This window comes from Ovis aries, chromosome 7 (assembly GCF_016772045.2).
Source record: "Ovis aries strain OAR_USU_Benz2616 breed Rambouillet chromosome 7, ARS-UI_Ramb_v3.0, whole genome shotgun sequence".
Taxonomy (NCBI): Eukaryota; Metazoa; Chordata; class Mammalia; order Artiodactyla; family Bovidae; genus Ovis; species Ovis aries.
This window is the reverse complement of record NC_056060.1, coordinates 9219842-9240672: the sequence shown is the minus strand read 5'-3', so window position 1 is coordinate 9240672 and position 20831 is coordinate 9219842. Positions and strand designations below refer to the sequence as shown.

General features: G+C 34.4%; 1 protein-coding gene across 1 annotated transcript in view; it reads left to right on the top strand.

Annotated features, from left to right (window-relative positions):
- The window catches only part of AP3B1 (adaptor related protein complex 3 subunit beta 1), a 239204-nt gene that overhangs the window by 145916 nt on the left and 72457 nt on the right, over nt 1–20831 (top strand). Inside the window, exons 20-22 of the mRNA XM_027971481.2 lie at nt 2061–2208; nt 11811–11883; nt 17538–17644. Of these exons, the coding sequence (XP_027827282.2) occupies nt 2061–2208; nt 11811–11883; nt 17538–17644 (328 nt within the window). The remainder of the gene's footprint in view (nt 1–2060; nt 2209–11810; nt 11884–17537; nt 17645–20831) is intronic.

The following is a 20831-nucleotide window of genomic DNA, read 5'->3' as shown; positions in this document are numbered from 1 at the left end:
TCCCAGAGTCTGCTCAAACTCATGTCCATCTGTGATTACTTAGTTTGTGAAGAATGTCATATTTCTTAGGAAGGCAAAGTTTTGTTCAGAGCACTAAGTGTCTTCTGATAGCAAAAGTCAATATGCTAGAAGCTTATAATCATAAATTGTGTTAGTTTCATTGTTTTTTTTCTTCAAAAACAGGCTTTTTTAAACTCATGTTTGAATTTTTAAAAATTGTTTGTTATATAAAAGGAAATCTCCGATACATTCGAAACCTTATATTTTAGGTATATGTTTTAACCACTAAATGGGAGATAATAAATTGCCATTCTTTGCTAGGGGAAGGAAAAAAAAAAAACATACTTTTTAGTCATCAAATATAATTACATGTGCTCTGAGATGTTACCATGATTCCATTTTTAATAAACAGCAATCACATATTTCCTGCACAAAAATCAGTTCAGGGAAATAACAGTTCTTCCAGTTGCCTAACCACTCACCCTCCCCAGGTGTTTTTCCTCTTGACTCATAGAATTTTTTAAAAAAACTTTGCCAGTAAAACTATGTGACAATTTTTTAAAGCTAAGGAGCTCTAAGTATCTTCAAAACCACCCTTTAGTAGTTATAACTGCTGTGCTCTGCTTAGTCACTCAGTCGTATCCAACTCTTTGTGACCCCGTGGACTGTAACCTTCCAGGCTCCTCTGTCCATGGAATTCTCCAGGCAAGAATACTGGAGTGGGTTGCCATGGCCTTTTCCAGGGGATCTTCCCAACCCAGGGAGCAAACCCAGGTCCCCTGCACTGCAGACAGATTCTTTACAACGTGAGCCACCAGGGAATCCCAAGGAAACTAGAGTGGGTTGCCATGCTAAAACATCTGAATTAGATAATTGTTTATGAATTGCCTTATACTATCTGGCACAAGGTGGATTTTTGAAACAATATACACATACATGCACATATGATAAAGAGAAGTTAGACCCTCAGACTTGAGAAAATAAAGATTCCAAGCTATCTCTTTTCCCCTGAGAGAACACCGTGTGTGATCTCTTCCTGGAGACCTTTTCCTCTTCCCTTCTTCCTGCCTTATTCCTCTCTTTCAACTCATGTGTCTCTTCCTCTAGGAAGGGTCCCAGTCTTGTTTAGATGCTCCTTCAGGTATTCTCAGGACACAGTATATATTTTGTTACTTATTGTTTACCGTGCTCTCTTGTCACTGCCGGCTTAACTTCTCTGTATCTTCCAGTGGACTGACTGTAGACTAAAAAGGAGCAGTATGGAGATACCTGTGTCTTACTAACCACTGTTACTCTCAGCACCTAACATAGTGCCAGCTTATGGAGGGCAGTCAGTAAATATTTGTTAAATAAGGGAATGAGTGAACAAAGTGAACATCAGCACTTAGGTTTGATCATTTGGTATTTTAAAACTTTAGTATTTATCTGATTATCTTACATTTTTAGTAAAATTTAGTACATTAGAAGAATTCTATTTTTTACTGGTTGATGTTTTCTCATATATGTTACAGGGTCACATTTGGGAACATATGTAAATCATTTTCTTGGGCAGACTAATCTATAAAATCCAAGTCTGTATTAGCAAAAGTAGATTATAAGTATTTAAATTTTTAATTAAATATTTAATTAAATTTTTAATGAGTATTTTGAGATAGTAGTTTAAAATCTGCCTATTTCTGAAGTTGTTAATGTTAGCACCTAATGTGTAGTCCTAGTAAATCAAACATTTAATTATTATTTTCTACTTATGTCATTTAGTCTTATTTTATGATCTTTTGCACTTGAAGTGTGTGTGATATGGTTTAGCTTTGAATGGGTTCTGATTCATTTAGTTATAGATACTACTGTCTTTATTATTATTTCATTAACATGTTTTGGAATTTTAAAACCATTTTTACTGTCTATACACTAAAAAGAAATGGTTCTCAGTGAAATACACTTCTCTAATAAAGATTTTGATTCATATGCAAAATGGAAAAATTATAACACTTGTCATTTGATTTTTCAAACTGCTTTTTAATGTAAGTATCTAATATTTCAAATTTTATTATTCTGATTAGTGATTCTAAAGATGTGGATAAGGAAAAAGAAAACTCTAAATCTTCAGAGTCTTCCAGTGGTGAATCTAGTTCGATAGAAGAGAGTTCTTCGGATTCTGAATCAGAATCAGAATCTGAAAGTGAATCTGAATCCAGAACAATTACTAAGGTAAGAGATTACACATTTTTGTAACAGAAAGTAAATATTCTTTAGCCTTTTCATAATTAAGAATAAATATTTCTAAAATTTTGTTTTGTTGAAAATCAAGAAAGCAGGGAAGGAATTTAATATGTCACTGACAACTAAAACACCATCTTCGTTCATCCACACCTGTGGTTTTATTTTGATTTATTTTTTGTAGATTATTACTTCCCTTATTACTCAACTCTGCAGAGAAGTTAGAAACTTTTTTAACTTCACTTTTTCCAACCAAAATTAGAGACCTCAGTGTTATGAGTATGACCTTTTTTGTTCTTGGCTGTGATGTGACAAGGGAAGCTTTTGCCAGATGGGAAGTAGAGGGGACTTTGACTTCCCCTTTACTCAGTACTATTCCCTCACAGAAGTAGTATTGAGCAAAGAAATATAAATGTACATGCTTCATAAGAAATTAAGACTAATATACTTTTAAAAAATATATCAGGCATTTTGGATAATAAATTTAAAGGTTTAATTAAAGAGTATACATTCTTTAGTAATTAATAAAAATGCAGTAACATACATTTAAAAACAAATGGAAGAACCACTTGTGGCAATAGAATGATTATAGGGACTTCTCTGGTAGACCAGTGGTTAAGACTCCAAGCTTCCACTGCAGGAGGCCTGGGTTTGATCCCTAGTCAGGGAACTAAGATCCTGCATGCTGCACTGTGTGGCTGAAGAAAAAGAGCAATTATGATTTTTTAGTACAATATCTGTAGCACTAAACCTTGTCTGCTAGCAGCAAAAAAAAAAAAAAAAAAAAAGGAAAATATAGTTTTTAATACAAAATTCAGACTTAATACGTATCCTTTTGATCTTTAATTATTATTCCCATCCTATAAATGGATCGTGGTGGTGCTCAGTTTCAAATGCAGTGGTTTTTATGAATAAATGTGTTATTCCATATGTTGAAAATATGATCACACCTTTTGTTGAATTCAGCTTTTTTTAAATGCATGATTTTTTAAATTTATTTGTTCTAGTAACATGAATTTCTTGAATAAATCATTCGAGTAGGCAAGCATGACAATAAATTCATCAAAGTAATAATTGTCCTCCTCCATCCAAGATTTATTGTTAAAGAGTAACCATATTTTTGAAAAAAGAATAAATGTGCTTTAAACATTGGCTAGTATTTGTCTGTCCTTAAATATTCTTAATTATAGAAAAACCTATTTTAAACCTGAATTTATATTTACAATTTATGTCTGTGTGTAGTATATAACATGGGATTTTATTTTTCAAAAATTCACATAAAGTAGAGATTTTTAGGTTTATTAATCTGGCCTCTTATAAACTTACTACTTAGTGAGTTGGATATCCTCTCATTTCCTGCTTATATTAAATTACAAAATGATCTTAAGATTTTATTCAAAATAAAAGAGCTTTAGAAACTGAGTTTTTTTTCAAAATAACCAAGCAAGAAATTAAGAGTTGTCAAGTGGGTACAAGTGAGTTATTCTAATGAAGTTTTGTGAAAGTTGAAAAATTGCAGACTTTAGTACCTATTCAGTGTTGGACATTAGAATCCCACAGAGGTGCCCCAGGCGAGAGGTTCAGTTTATTTCTTCTCTGTCACTTTCAGTGATCAGATAAATTTGCTTAGTCGTTGAAAATATTTTACTGTAGAACATCATTATGAAATTTCAGAGTACTGCAGTGATCCAAGACTCTTGAGAAATTCAGATTTTATTCACATTGTTGATTGTTTTGTGTCTGTGTGTTTTGCTCATATAGTTTATTTTCTATATGTTGTAATGCCTTTCCTTTCTGTAACAGGCAGATTATAGGATTGTTTGTTTTACTTTGTATTCGCACCTTGGAGCCACCATAACTGTTTTTTTTCTGTTTACTTCTCTCTGAGTGGTTTGAAACATAGCATGCAGTTGCACGTGTGCCAGTTTTCTGATAATGGACAACACTCTAATTGTAGGAAAGTTCTCCTTGCACCGTGTTGTGCTTTCCCCTCTAAATTATGAGTAATGGAGGCAGATGGTGGGTGCTTTACCTTAATTTAGCATGACAGTATGTTAGTGCTAAAAATTCATATACCTTAAATCTGCAGCCCAGCTAAAGCTATACTTTTACTCTCTCAACCTTTTCTTTCATTTGGACAATGTATTTTAGAGATATTGAGCGTGAAAATGGGACCTTGGGGTACCTTGAATATATGGCTTTGAAAACAGTTCATTTTATGGAGGTCCTATGAGATGGGTATAGTGTTCTCCTTGTTGGAAGATAATATCTTTATGCTTCAGTTTCCTCATCTATAAAGTAGAAATGCTTTATACCTACTCTGCTTCTTTCAGTGCTATTATAAAAAAATCAGATGTGAAAGATCAATGTAAAGCCCTGTGTAAATATAAAACATTAGTGTTAACATTTTTAAACTTGAATATCAATTCTCTGAGAGACCAGTATTAGGGTTACAGAACACCAGTGCTAAAAGGAACCCAAAATATTTTGTCACTCTTCTGTCTCCTGCATTTTTCCAACTTTTTAAATACCTTTCTAGTTAGAAATTAATGGTCAGGTGTGACCCCTTACCTGAAGCCTCTGATCTCATCCGCTCTTTGCAGAACACTGATGTGACGTTCACTATGAGTATCTCCTGCCTCCCTACTCTCTGACACACAATCTCAATTTACTCTCCTCCTTTATCCTTGAATGCGGCTCGGAGTAAGTGATCCCTATCCACTTAGCGTCCTGTTTTATTTTAGACTGTTGGTTGATAGTCGTCTACCTCCATGGCACCTTCAGTCTTTTTTCCTTAGTTCCTCCTCCGCCAACGAAAGCATTCAGGTCTCTCCTTTTAACGACAGGAGAAGAGAATGGGAGAGAGAGAGAATGCGTGAGAGAGAGAGATTAGAAGAATAATCTAGATGTTCTCCAGCTGCTACCTCTTAACCCAGTGATTTCTTAATCCCTTTTAAATTGATTTCTACTTCTCTTACTTCCTGTAGGTACTGCTCTCTGAACAGCAACCATGATCTTTCTCCAAAACCAGGAACCTTCTCTTAGTTTATCCTTCTCTGATCTTTTTATGCCAATATCCCTACTACTTGAAACTCTCTTCATCCTTTTTCTTTTGACTTTTCTAACACTTTAATTTTTTTATTTTTCACTTTTTACTCCTCTTCTGACACCCAAGTGTGAACATTGCTCCAGAGTTAGTGCTTCTCAGTTCACATATTTTTTTCAAAAATATTAATTGTTGTGGATTAATTTTAGTCCTGTATTTCTACGTTTTACTGTTGTGAGACTTATTAACTCTAGTAACATCAGCTAAAACATTTCTCTGAATTACTTCCATGATAGCATCTGTAAATTTTCTTATTCAAACCAGATTCTTAGACCTCTTAGGAGCTGCTGGTTTCCCAAACCTAATATACCCAAAGACGTGATCTGTCATTTGGTACCGGCATTCTTTCTGTTCCCCCGGATTTGGAGCCCCCCAGTTGTCTTTGACCCCTACTTCATCCTATTTGTATGCACTGTTGCCAAGTCTTAGAGGTTTTGTATGTTGTTTCTCATACCTGTTTCTTCTTTCCCTACCATCACCATCACAAGTCATCTCTTCCTTGTGTAGTCCATACACCACTGCCTTTGTCATCCTCAGACAGCGCCCCAGCCCCAGTCCTTCCAGACAGCTGCCAGCTTACTGTCAAAGTCACCTGTAAAGATACCCCATGGTCTTTGAGTTCAGTGAACTCCTCAAGCTCAAAGGTCCAAACCCACCTCCTCAGTCTTAACCCCTTTTGTGTTCTAATCCCAATGGACTGTTCGTGGCTCTCATGACATACAGTATGCTTTTCCATTCCTATGCCTTTGATCTTCTGTTTGTATTTTTTCCCTTATTACAGAAAATACAAGCTGAGGAGGAAAGTGGCCTTGTATCAAGGGCAGTTCCTCACTTCTAGTTAAGAATGAGTACATGGACTGAAGGATATTAATGACTAGCGGGTTTTACTCACATGAATGGTGTTGGGACAGTCAGGTGAGAATGGTGTAGGGCAGTAGGTGAGAACTGCTGTTAAATTGTATCTGTTCCTAAGTGTTGTCATTCAGCACCATACCCCTGCATTTCCATAAAACTCAATGGTGTCAGTTGGTTTGTTCTGGTGTCATGTTGGTTTGTTTCTCTTACTGATCGGGAGATGGCCTCCACTGAAGTCAGATATTGTCAGTGATAACCAAAGAAAATTATCTTTCTCTTCAGTTACAATTATTTTGATGGGCAAGCATATTCTTATTTGTAGATGTTCTTTTCTGAACTAAATTTAATAAACATTTTAATTTGAGTCTAATCCTTTTATGAAATAATTTGTGTTCAGCTGCTATGTCTAACTCTTAGTGACCTCACGGCCTGTAGCGCACCAGGCTCCTCTGTCCTGTACTGTCTCCTGGAGTGTGTATAATACCTATAACAAAATTAGTTTTAATAGTTCTGTATCTTCAGTACTTTCACATAGTTCACAGGGTGTTTAGGAAAGATTTTTTTTTTTTAACTTTATTTTACTTTACAATACTGTATTGGTTTTGCCATACATTGACATGAATCCACCACGGGTGTATACAAGCTCCTAATCCTGAATCCCCCTCCCACCTCCCACGCCATATCATCTCTCTGGATCATCCCCATGCACCAGCCCCAAGCATCCTGCATCCTGTATCGAACATAGACTGGCAGTTCGTTTCTTACATGATAGTATACATGTTTCAGTGCCATTCTCCCAAATCATCCCACCCTCTCCCTCTCCCTCAGAGTCCAAAAGTCTGTTCTATACATCTGTGTCTCTTTTGCTGTCTCGCATACAGGGTCATCATTACCATCTTTCTAAATTCCGTATATATGTGTCAGTATACTGTATTGGTGTTTTTCTTTCTGGCTTACTTCAATTTTTACACAGAAGATTGGAGAAAAAAATGAGTAATACAGGCCATATTAAATCAGGAAGACATTCACATTTATATCACTTTATATCATATTTTACTGATATAATTAAGTTATATTTTGCCTGTAGTTAAAGTTATGTGTTGAACAGATGGTAAAAATTTTATTTAAAATATATTTTTTAAGTTGCCAGGGTGTTTTTTTTCTTCATTGAACATGACTTCAGTGTTTTTATTATCAGCCAATAAGTTAGGAGATGGCAACCCACTCCAGTATTCTTGTCTGGGAAATCCTATGGACAGAGGAGCCTGGCAGGCTGTAGTCCATGGGGTCGCAAAGAGTCAGACACGACTGAGCGACTAACACACACAGTAAGTTAGGGCATTCCCACTTACTATAGTTGTTTCTGCCATCACCTTATTCGTCCCACTATTCATACCTGAACTGTGATTCAGTAGTTTGATTATATCTTCAGTGTCTATGCAGCACCTGCTAAATATTCAAATAAGCTGTGATTAAAATAATAAAAATTTTAAGTCATAATGGTAATTTATTGTGAATAATTTTATGTATTTCCTTAAAAATATTAATAGTATTTTAATTATTTACTTTATATTAAGCATAATAATCTATCAAGGGAAAATAGATATATTTAATATATTTGTACCTAATAGCATTTAATACTGAGAGTATTTCCATATTTGAATCAAAATTAAGGTTAATATGTTTACTAGCTTTAAGAAAAATAATATTGTCTCTATATCCTAGCAGTGTTTAAGATGCTTTTGTCAGTGGTCTTTATCACATTTATAGAGATCTCACAAAGCTTTGTTAGTCTCTTTTTGAGAGATGCAAAGAAGCTAATTAAATCTTTTTGTGCCCTTCGGACTGGTCATTGTCTTATGAGTAGTGTTCAGATGTCAGTAAATATTGAGACATGTCTCAATAAAAGATCTACCATGTGAAAGATTCTTGGGTATAAAGTAAATATGGGATGTAGTATGAATAGATTGTGAAAGGGACTATTTTCTGATTAGTTTTCTGCCCTATCTGTGAATAGGAAACAAGGTTTACTTGTGTTTTTCCAAGTATTTATGATTGTTGCAATTATATAACTTCTCTGAAGACTATAGAATATTAGTTTTTACTCTGACAATTCAAAGGCTTGCCTCTTTCAATTTATGTCTTTTCCAATTTAGTTCATATTTTAAGTTCTCTAGAACAGAAATAGCATTTCACTTCAATTGAGATCTTTAAATCAAAGTGAACGCCATTAAGCAATCTTTCTTATTGAAGTAGGTATAATCTAATAGGGAAGATTTGTTTACCAGTTTAGACTTCTTTTTAACTTGTATAGAAGTCTCAATTTTCTGGCAGTGTAATTTGGTTTTAAAACAAAGTGTAAGTGTGAGCCTCAGATTTTTAAAATCAGATTTGTTAGATGACTTGAAGGCAAGAGAATCATTAAATCGTCTTTGCTTGGTAATTCTATATGAAAATATTTCTTGTGGATACCTTGCCCTGTCAGGCTAGAAATAAGCCTTGAATTTTTGTTGCTTCCAAAGCATAATGTGGGTTTGACAAACTTATATTACCATTTATCCTGTTTTATAGTTTTAAATTTCAAACCTCTTTATAATGGTTTCCAGTTAGGAAGCATATTTGATGCTTGTTGTGTTGGATCTTCCTTTTGCTTCCCCTTTTTTTTTTCTTTTGGATCAGCATGAAGATAAACATACATAATAGATTTTTTTAAATCCTTATAAGGTGTATTATTACATTTTTTTTGTTTGTATTCTTTGGAGCTTAATAAGTATTTCCAGAATCTTTTATTTATTATTTGAAATGAAATATGTTAAATAGAAATCAGTTTCTTAACCCTGTGACTTTGTATTTCATTTTGAAAATGTTGATGTGTTTAGGTATATAATCGAATACCATAGAAACAAATGGAGATTTGAGGATGATGAATTGATAACTAGGTATTTTTGTAGTGAGATTTTAAGATCAGTTACTGTTGTCCTTATAAAAGTCTAATACAGTCACTCAGCTGTTAAAAACCTAATCCTCTATTTAAAAAAATATACAAAAACAAATTGTCTATCTTTCTGCCTGATCTCCTCTCAAGTACTAACACAATGGAAACAGTGGGTGATCTGTCAATGTGTTTGGTTTGTCAATGATGGTTTTGTATAAATATTGGGAGGGTAAGAAATAAAATTCACACAGTAAAATATGATTTCGTCTGCCTTTTCTCTGCAGCTCCATGGCTCATGCTGCGGTGTGAAATTCTCATTTTACACACTTTGCAGGCGGAGCACATGAATTATGCATTGAGCAAGAAAAATCTCCTGCCTCAAGTCCTATATGCATTTACCCAGGTTCTGTCTCTATTACCAAGATGAATTGCAAATGGAGAAATGTTTGATGGAATGGGGCTCTTAACTTCTTTGTTTAGAATTCAGATTTTTATTTTTAAAGTAGATCCGTTAAGTATGAAAATGTTTTGAACTTACTATGGATTTTTTTAAATGAGAAATGAAAAATAAGAGAGGAATGCCAAACACATCACGATGCTTTTTACAGCCTTGATTCGGAATGCAAGGCTTTTTCAATTCAGTAGAAATGACCGTTATCTATTGCTAATGTTGTATTTCAGTCACCAGTTATTTGCTGTACTCAGAAAGTCAATGAAATTCTGTCCTTTTGAGAGCCTTTTTTTCTTTTTCTTTTAAGCTTCTAATAAGAGATTATGCCAATTCCACATGCAGTTCTGTCCTCTGTTATATGTGACCTGATGTGTGTTTAATAGATATTGTTACATACTCTTAGCTGTGAAGTAGAAGATAAGGTATATAGACCTGCCTCCAGATTTAACTTTGTCCTGATTTGATAGGTTTCTAATTTTTCAGGTGGGGAGGTTACAGTTCCATAAAGACAGCCATGCACCATTGTAGGTTATAGGAAGCTACACCCATTGTGCTCAGCATGGCATTTTGATAAAGTCACATGGTGATAAGCTTTTGGTTTTATGTTCTTTCTTCACAGGAATGTTATTCTTGTTGAGATGGCATATTCATTCTGAATGTGTTTTTCTTACCTGCAACTTTCACATTTCAGCTTCAGAACTAACATTTCTTTTATTTTTCTTCCTCCAGTCCTAGAAATTGTTGTTTATTTCAGGTGTGGAGAGAAGGACACATATTGCTTGTTTTGTTTTTAAATAACGAAAGAAAATTAAAACCCACCTAGATGATTTGGAGTTTTCAGTGGCATAAATAAATATTTTGAAGAAAATCAGTGCTGATGTTTCTAGCTAGTATTTTAATATATATTACTGTGTGATCCTTGAAAATAATTTTTCTGAGTATTGGCGGAAGGGGGGAAAAAAACAGGATTTAAATCATTTTAAAATGTTACCGGATATGTTATGTGATATATTGCTCTTGTTCATGTATGTTCACTACTATAAGAGCTCTAACACTGTACAGACTTTAAATGTCAGTAAAGTACCTTTTGCTTTAGTGATACCTTTCTGTAGTTAAAGGACTACTTCAAAAATATTTGTAGTTACTTACATTAGCAATAAGATATAAACTCCTTTGGTGGATTATAAGTCATCTGAAGGCAGGTACTAGCCTGTGTCTGTCTTGGTTGTGTTACTTCCATTGCTTAGCACAGAATCTGTTAAAAATTCTATACATGTGTATGAATCAATGAATGACTGACTAGGTGTACAACAACATTTTGTCATAAGCTTAAGTTTTGGCCTTCAACTTGTAAAGGTTTAATGTAAGAAAAGTATAAAGTTAGGTAACAATGGCCCAAATAAATCTGTTTAATACCCTAATCCTTGTTGGTCTTTAATTGTTTATACTTCTACTCAGTACTGTGCCTTTTTTTTTTTTCATGGTTACACATCTTTTCTGAATCTCTAAACAAACTTTGACGACCTTGAGGCTTAGGAATCTATAATCTATAGGTATCCACATTTCAAAACTATAATAGACTGAATAAGCAAATTTGAGGTGGGAGAAGCCCTAATTATGTATAGAAATATTGGAATACTTTACCCTCCCCAAAGGAAAATAGAAAAGAAAGTAAATTAATTCTTTGCAGCCCTAAAGAGCAAGAGCCTGAAAATATTTATGGTTTTTAATTAATAGCTTTGGCAAAAGAAGTCTAATGCAAAACAGTGTTGAAATGTAACATTCCTAGTACAGTGCCTGTTACAGACTGCCTCTCAAAAAAGCTGAGCTATCCCAAGCCCAGAGCTAAGCATGTATTGTTTAAGCATTTCTTTTTCTTAAATCAACTTGTTTTAAAATTATTTTTGAGAATATTTGTATACTTTCTACCAAAGAGTCACATTAGATTTTTATGTTAGCAAAAAGTTGTCAGAATATAAAATAATTATTTAAGTTTCCTTCTGAAGGTCCTTTATAATCTCTAAGTAAAAAATATATTTAAAGTTTGCAAGGTGAAGAAGAAATATCATGCGCTAACTGAAATTTTGATTCAAAAAAGCATTTCATATAGCCATGTAAAAACTTAATTTGATTTTTTTCTGGAAGACTAAGCAAAGGGGAAAAATGTTTGTTTTGAAATGTTAAGGACTATGTCATAGATTTTTAAGATAGAATATGCAGTAAATAAAATATTTATTATTTTATAGGCGAAAGAAAAAAAGACAAAGCAAGATAGAAATCCTCTTACCAAAGATGTTTCGCTTCTAGATCTAGATGATTGTAAGTATTGAAATTTAAATCTTTTAATCTGTGCTTAGCAGTAATATTTTTCATTTTTATAGTACCTTTCATTTACATGTCTCAAAATAATCAACATCTATTACAAAAGATTTATAGATATAAATAGACAAGAAAATATCAAAAATTATTTCTATTAGTATTTTTTCCCATCTGTTCTGTATATCAGTTAGTTTTGTATCACCTAAATAAGTATAATTGGTCAAATAAAATGCATCAAATTCATTTTAAGCTGTTTGGTTTAAGTGAATAATTATCCATATCTCACAACTTCTACATTGTTAAATGTTGACTATGGGGATCAAGATATCTAACTTAAGGATATAGGGAATTAGGGATGTAATTGGAAATGTAAAGGACATCACTGTTTCCTACTTGCCACACTTGGGGTGTGAATAGAAATAAGCACAAACCTTTTGGAATACAGTAAAATTTATATCTATCAATATTTTAACTGCAAAAACTCTTTGTGCACCAAATTTACTTCTAAGAAGTTAGAATCCTTTACAAAGACGTGTATTCATCTTCCTTTAAAGTCTCCTGAATTGTGAGAAAGACAGTAGAACTAACTTTGTGGGTAGGTAGGTTTTGCACTAGAGGAAGAGTAACAGTAAGTGAGATTTCTGAATATTAAGCTGCTGTCATTCTGCAGTATAGTTTTCCTGTGCCAGGTGTGAGTTATGCATTTATGTCATACTGTCATAGAACTGTTGTATATATGTTGTTTACCTTGCCTATTTCTAATAATCATGGCAAATCCTTACTGTAGAGAAATTAAAATACGTAATACTGAAAAATACATAACAGAGAAACTAAAAATAAAATTGGAACCAAATTTGAATAATTTCTCACTTACTGGCAAAGATTTTAAAGTTTACATCATTTCTTACCTCTTGGCTAAGATTTTTAAAGCAACATCCAATATTGTTAAGGTTTGGAGAAGCAGATACCATACATATGTTTTTCATAGGCATATAAATAAGTGCAGTTTTTTGAGGTCATTTGAGAGCAATGTCTGTCAAGATATTAAATTCCACACACCTTTTGACCTAGGATTTCTTTTCTAGGAATTTATCCTGTAGATAAACTAGCAAAATCAGATTTTTATTCCATTCTTGTTTTAGACTCTCTAACCTAGTGGCTTAATTTTACACTTAATGTCCATATTCCTTGAGTGCTCTGACTCCTGCCTACCTGTTATCCACACTGTTCCTCTGCATTTCTGAAATATGCCAGACTCCTTCCTGCCAAGGGCCTTTGTTCTACTGTTTCCCTTGCTAAGAACACCTCTTCCTGATCTTCTGATGGCAAGCCGCTGTTTATCTTTCAGATCTCAGCTTAAAGATCACCTTCTCTTACATACTTATGGAATTATTCTTGATGGTCTTCATGATATTTTTCACTATCTGAAATTATCTTAAATTTTTTTTGTATTGTTTATTGTCTATCTTGCTCACTGTTATTCTTTGCACCTAGAACATCTGGGAGATAGTGGGAACCCAGTAACTATTTGTTGAATTAATAAAATGTACAGTGGTATATAGAAATTCCACTGCAGCATTATTTTTACAGCCCAGTTCTGAAAATAAATGTCTGCCAATAGTGTGATATAACAATTTAAGAAAAGTGAAGCACCTTTTTAATATGCTAGTTTATGTTATTATATATATGAAACATTGTAAGTTTGAACAGATACACGTAGAGTATGACTCCTCTGTAAAAAAAGTAAAAGAAGAACTATATCCTGCAGACAAATACAGATATGATTCTACATTGTATATTTCTGGAAGGCTACCGAAGATATACTTAACAATGTTGGCTCCGATCCCTATGGGATGTAAGAATGACCTAGAGACAGATGAGGGGGGTGGGGATCTTATGTTGTATCTCTCTGAGACAATGAATGTTTTACATTTATGTGTAAAGTTTTAAGTTTTAAACTGTAAAAGAACAACAGTCAGACCTTTAGAAAGGAATTAAGAGTCACTGTTACAAGGTACTAGAGCGTACTCATTCCTGTTCTCCTTACATTTGACTGGATTTTCTGGCAGCTGAGGAGAAAAGAGAAACCTATAAAATGATACAATTTCTATTACTGCTTTTTAAAGCTTTTTAAAAAGTATATAGAAATAAAGATTTTCTTAAATACTAAGTTTTAAGAATTTAAATGTAAGTTGTTTTTTTTTTTAAGGGAAATTTCATCCCAAGTTACATTTAACTCAACCTAGGATCTATTTCTGTTTGTTTTTAATACCCAGTAATTATTCATTTAAAAATTTTTATATGTTAAAAGTTTTACTGAGATTTTGAAGCATAACTTTGATCAGAACAACTGTCTAATTATTAAATATACTTTAGTAAAGAAAGTGTTTTGTAGAAGGTTTTGAAAAGAAAATGGGTTAGCATTTTACCAAATCAGTTCAGCATCTTTTCATAGGCAAATCCTTTTTCCTCCAAATTGGAGATTTGAGATTGTTTTATTATTTACCTCTTTCTTTCTTTATCATTCACATTTCTTTCTTTACCATAAATATTCCTGAGCAACTTTTTAGACTGTAAGGTTATCCTTTATACTGTAAGTTTACTATTGTTGGAAATAAAACTTATTATTTAATTAACTATTGTTTCCATTTCTTGCTGTCTTAATCAGTGAAGCTGTATTTATCTTTGTAAGTATGTTATTGCATTGTCTCCATGACTATATCCTTAAGGTAAATTCCCAGAAATAGAATTACCAGGACAAAAGCTATGAAGAATTCCACTGTCTAAAATTGCCTTCCGCAGAGTTGGTACCAACTTACACAGTAGTATTATGAGAATGCCAGATTCCCTTTACCCTGCTTTATCAGTGCTGGGTTTTGTATTTAAAAATTGACTTTGCCATTTTGATAGGTGGAAATGGTATCTCATTTTAATTTGTATGCCTTAAAAAAAAAAGAACCATAGAGTCTTTTTATTTCTTACTCATTAATTCACCATAGTCAGCTGCCTGCAGAATCCTATTTAGGATAAACTTTCAGTGCCAGCTTCCATCTTGCCAGACCTGTAAACAGATGTGTAATCATTTCTTTAATCCCAGAACCTCAGTCTTCTGAAATGATACTAAAAGCTTATATGTTTTCCTGTAAGAGTCAGGCTTACCTGTGGTGTGAATTGTTCTTCTCTGTCTTTGGCCAAGCTATGATTAAAATCAGAGGCTATTTCATACTCAGTTTTTTATTTCTTACATGGTCATCTAATATTTTGGATTGGTTGGATAGACAAACAAATGGACAAACATGCGCTTAGAGCCCACTGGAAAAGTTACATGTTGCATGGAAAGGCAGCACATTTTGATTCAAATTAGAAGAACCAGTTTCTAGTCCTACGGTGGTTCTTCCATTCACTTGTTTTATGAGCTTGCAAGTTTTACTCTCCGTATGCTTCGTTTTACACTGTCTTTATATCAATGCCCCTTCTGCCTATTCATACCATTATCTTACTTCAGTCCTCATCATATCGTGCCTAAACTATCGTAAATTCTTCCTCACTGCCAACCTGAGTGCTCTTTACGTTTCTTCAGTCTGTCTCTTACCCTAGCCTCTGACTAATTATTATGCAGTACCATATATCTTACTACTCCTCTTTCTGGTAGATTTTTAATAGTTCTCTTTGATTTATAGGATAAGTCCAATCCCCTGAGCTTTTCATTCCCACCTCTCAGCCTTTGTTTACATCATCTCATTCAGTAACTAACCAGCTTCTTCCTTTCCTCTTAATTTGAATTCTACCCTTAATTTAAAACCAAGCTTCATTCCCTCCTACTCACCAAGCCTTCTCTTACCACTCTATCCCCATTGATCCTTTTTTTGCAGTTCCCTATGGCACTTGCTGATTGTTAGTGGTTTTTGACATATGTCTAAGGAAGCGTGGAGGTACTGTAGCTGTGCTTCACACTAAGAACACACTCCTTTAAGAGTGCAGGAGAGCAGCTGAGGGGCTCTACTCCCTCCTCCACCCAGCCTCCACGCTGCTTTTTCTCTTGGGCATGTTGAGATTTTCAGATTTCCTTTCTGAAACTTTTCTTCTTTTGGCAATATCATTTATGGACTGTATTGTTACTATTTTTTTTGTCTTCAAGCATGTATATCTTTTTTTCTCAGTTGGGTTTTAAGTTTCTTGAAGTCAGGGACCATATCTTGAACTTCTTTGTCTCTCACTTGCTCCATTGTTCAAAAAATATTTAATGATAATTTTATGAATTAATATTTGTTCTGCCTAATTTACAAGATATTGTGAGACTAAAGTGAGAAAAAGATGCTTGAAAAGTGATGCCACATGAAGTAAATGTTACTTACTTTATAGTGGTGTGGTAGAGTGAGAACTTGTTGGAAGCTAAAACTTTTTCCACATTTAAATTTATTTCATTCAACAAACAGTTCAACAATGACTAAGTACTGAAAATTAATGTGTCAGAGTCCACTCACACAGACCAGGAGAAATGAAAACATTTAAAGACACACGCTCGTATTACAAGAGAAGTATAGCTGTAGAAGTGTATCCTAGTATACCAGTAGAACAAAGAAGACACACAAAACTGTGTTTCAGGGAGTCTAGTTGTGCCTCCCCCCTCAGTGATATCTTAATGGATACAGATTGCAAGGCGAGCAAGCCAGAGAAGGACATTTAGGCAAAGGGAATAGCATATACAAGGCTCAGAACATGAGACAAGATCTTGGAAACGTACTTGGTGGAGCTAAGACATAGGGACGACTGGTGAGATTGGAGCTAAGCTAGGCCTGCCTAGTATGCTGGCCACTGGCCACATGTAGCTGCTTAAGTTTAATTAGATTTTAAAATGCAGTTCTTTGATCACGCTAGCCACATTTCAGGAGTGCAACTGGTATACAGGCTAATGGCCGTCATGTTGGCCATTACAGTTACAGAACGTTTCCATCATCTCAGAAAGTTCTGTTGGGCAGTGCAGAGCTAGATCATAGAAGACCTTGTGCATTTAAATAAGGAATTGGACTTTATTTTTGTACATAATTGTAAATCTTTGAAGAGTTTTAAGCATGACAGTGACGTGATCAAATTTGGATTTAAAAAAGATTTCCACATTTTTTTATTGATAGAATCAAATATTTCTATCTAGCTCATAGCTTTTGCTGACAAAGTATAACTAGAAGTGAAATAGGTAGTCTGGGCCCCTTATAATTATTACAGTGGAGAATAAAATAGAGAAAAGATTTAATAAACACTCTTTTAAGGCTTATAACCCAACTGGAAGACTCTTGAGGGCTGTTGTTATCCTTTACATTAGTCTGAAAAAATGTTCCTTTACCTTTTTCTTTTGGTTAAGTTACTGGGTGATTAATGTTAGTGATAATGTTAGGAGATTAAAATTTTCAAAAAGTCTCACTCAAGGGATTTATATTCTTATTTTGTTACAGGATTTGTCATTAGGTTTTGAAAGCTAAGACTGATAACTGCCATGACTTGATAATAGCTTGACTAAATCAAGGTGTTAAATAGGAGTGTCATAGACTTATTAATCAAAGAATTTAATTAGATTTATCAGCAAAATAAAAATGTTGCTTTTAGTGATGTGAATTAAGTTTTCATGCACGTGTGCTAATTTGGCCCTTTACTTACAGTCAACCCGGTGTCCTCTCCAGTTGTGCTTCCCACCCCAGCTCTTTCTCCAAGCTTGATAGCTGATCTTGAAGGTTTAAACTTGTCAGCTACTTCATCAGTCATTAGCGTAAGTAATTTTCAAAATGTATTAGCTCAGTTTTCAAATGACGCCATTGCATCTTTTTTTATTAAAATACAAATAACTAGATTCTTAGCCTCAAACAGTTCTTCCTCTTAACAAATGTATTTCAAATTTAACCTTTTAATTTTGTAAATATATTTGTAATTAGCTCTATCCAAACCATTGTTGTCTCAATTTCTCCTTGTTATCCACACTTACTTACCATGTGTACATTTTTCTCTGGTACTGTTATGTATCTCTAACTTATGAAAGTTCTTTGCCACATTGAATTAGTTTACATACATAGATTCTGTCTTGAAGAATTGTTTTCTACATGAAGAGACTCCCATTCTCATCATCATTCTATGCCTACCGCACTATTCTTTTACCATAGGCTACTAAAACTGCCTGTTTTTATTTAAAAACTCAAGATTGTATTTCTTTTTACATTATCTTTTCATCTATTTGCATTACATATGTACATGCCTTAATGTCTCTAAGAAAATTCTTTAATATTATTTGTGGGGACTGACTTGGCAGCAAGGCAAGAGGCTTACCTATCTCAAAATAATGCCAAAGCTGTCAGCCTGTCAGAGTATCTGAAACTACAGTAACTTTTTCTGTGTTAGCATGTTATATCCACTAACCTTTCACTCTAAATCAGGCGTGCTACCTAAGATGTGTAATCTGTTGATATGCTTGACCGCCTATTAATTTATTGTTGGAAATCTGACAAACTAAGCAATAGCACAGCAAGTTCTGATGGGCACACGGGTAGCTTGAAAAGATCTGCTGTACCAGTGGTTGCCAGGGCTAGCAGGGTACATGATTGGTGATTTGAGCTGCCAGGACACAAAGAACTGCTTCTGCCAGAGATGAGAGAAAAGTACTTAATTCTGATACAGTGCTACCAACAAATCTCCTCTTCAAAGCAAACGTGATATCAGGGCTGTGCAATGAAACACCCAAAAGAGCTCCATGCATTTCCCTTTAGCACTGGTCAACTCAGAAAATTCAGGCGAAAACTCTTAAGTGTATCATGTTGTTTTTCAGTTTGTAGAACCTGATTATCTCTTTATCACTCAGAAATGAGTAAAGCAGTATTTGGGACTTTAGTTTGTTCTTGTTGCTAAAAGGACAAGGCACATTAGAAGAGATGAGGGGAAAGCGGATAATTATTTCATTTAAGTAATAAATATTTATTAAGCATCTGTGGTAGGCTGTAAGGAGAAAGTGGTCATCAAAAAATCTGTAGTGAAGCACAGTAAGTTTTTGAGGCAAAGGGAGCACCCTAAAAACTTGGGAGGCAATAAGGTGGTAGATGAATAACTTGGGTTTGATATCAGATGACCATAAAGCAAATCCCTGCCTTGCCACACTAGCTATGTGACCTTAGGCAAATTAGTAAGTAGCTTCTCTGCACTTAAGTTTCCTATAAAGATAATATCTACTTCACAGGTTCTTGCCAGATTAATGAGATAATAAATATGAAGCTCTTAGAACAGTGACTGGCACATTGTCATCCAATAAATATCAGCTGATATTTTTGGAAGTGGTATAATATGTGATAATGGACCCTGAGTAGACTCACACTTTATTAGCTGTAAGAAGAATGCAGTTGAGATTAGAAAAGCTTGTAGTAAATTTTCACTTATCACAAGGTAATTGAAGGACTCATCTTTTTATACTAAAGAAAATATTTATTGAGATGGTCTCTTCAAAAGCACTCTATCCAAAAAGTATGCCAAAAAAAAAAAAAAAGAGCTACCAAGTGAAGCAGGATCACAGCCTTCATCCCCAAAAGCTAACCAGATGGTCAACCAAGTAATCGTAGCAAGAATGGCAATCAGAAATTCACCAGCAACAAGCCAATAAAGAAACCAATAGAACTTTAAACAAAGAGAAAAGTAGAGCCTTGAGAAGTAGAACCTATGGAAATAAATTGAGTGTTCTGATGCAGAATATCATGGCTCCTGATCTCACGTTCAGCCCTCGAAACAGTGCTTTAGAAAGCTGAATGAACCAAAGCATAAGTTTTCTCATTAGGTGTACAAATTTAGAAAGAAATAGACTAAAGACATCTAAGGAAATACTCAAAGACTAGTCCTCAAAAATTAAAAACCCCAATAATGGTATGGGACCTCAACAAATGCAAGGGTCTCTTGGGTCTCTTGCATCCTAAAATAAAATTCATGGATGAGTACATCCTTAATTTAAAAATCAACACGTTACCCCGATTCAATAGAAAGAAAAAAGTACTTTCTAATAAACAGTACAGTGATTGATAAATGTTTGACCATGACTACATTAGAAATGTAGTGAAGTAGTGAAATGATGCCAGCAACTCTAAATGCAAACTGATAAACTATATGATTGTATTAGCACCCCAAATGCCATGAGTTGTGGTGTAACATGATTTTCCAAAACATTGAATGGTTTTTCTGATAGTTATTCCTGGAACATTGATTATTTTAAAACCTTGCAATGTGGGCCGCCGCCACCCCCCCCCCAACCCCCCGCACCCATGAAAGACTACTTTGTACTGATACGAAAAGTATTCTAGGACCAGGTGATTTTTAAACAGAGTTTCACATTATGAATGCCCAGCAAGACAGGTGAAAGTTGTGGGGAATGTGGTATAATCTTTATTGGATGAATCTTCCCTGGATTAATCCATAAAGCAGACGAGGGACGCAGTAAAACAGGCGTTATACACTTCTTCACTGATGTCGGTCTAAACCGTCATTCTGGATGGCAGTTTGAGCATCTGTGTATAGAATCATCAAAATATGCATATTGTTTGACACAGTAATCTTGTGAGAGTGAAAGTGTTAGTCATTCGTGTCCGACTCTGCAGTCGCATGGACTGTGTAGCCCACCAGCTCCTTTCTCCAAGGAATTCTTCGGGCAAGAATGCTGGCATGGGTAGCCATTCCCTTTTCCAGGGGATCTTCCTGACCCAGAGATTGAACCCAGGTTTCCTGCATTGCAGATGGATTCTTTACCAAGCCACAAGGGAAACCCAGTAATCTTACGTGTGGGTTTTTCTTCTAAGGAAATAATGAGAAATACAAAGATTTATGTGCATGGTTGTTTATAACCACAGTGCCTGGTGATAGGAGAATGATGGTTGCATCAAGTATGGCAGAGTCAAATTAAAGAATGTTGTATAGCCTTAATAAAAGGGGTTTTA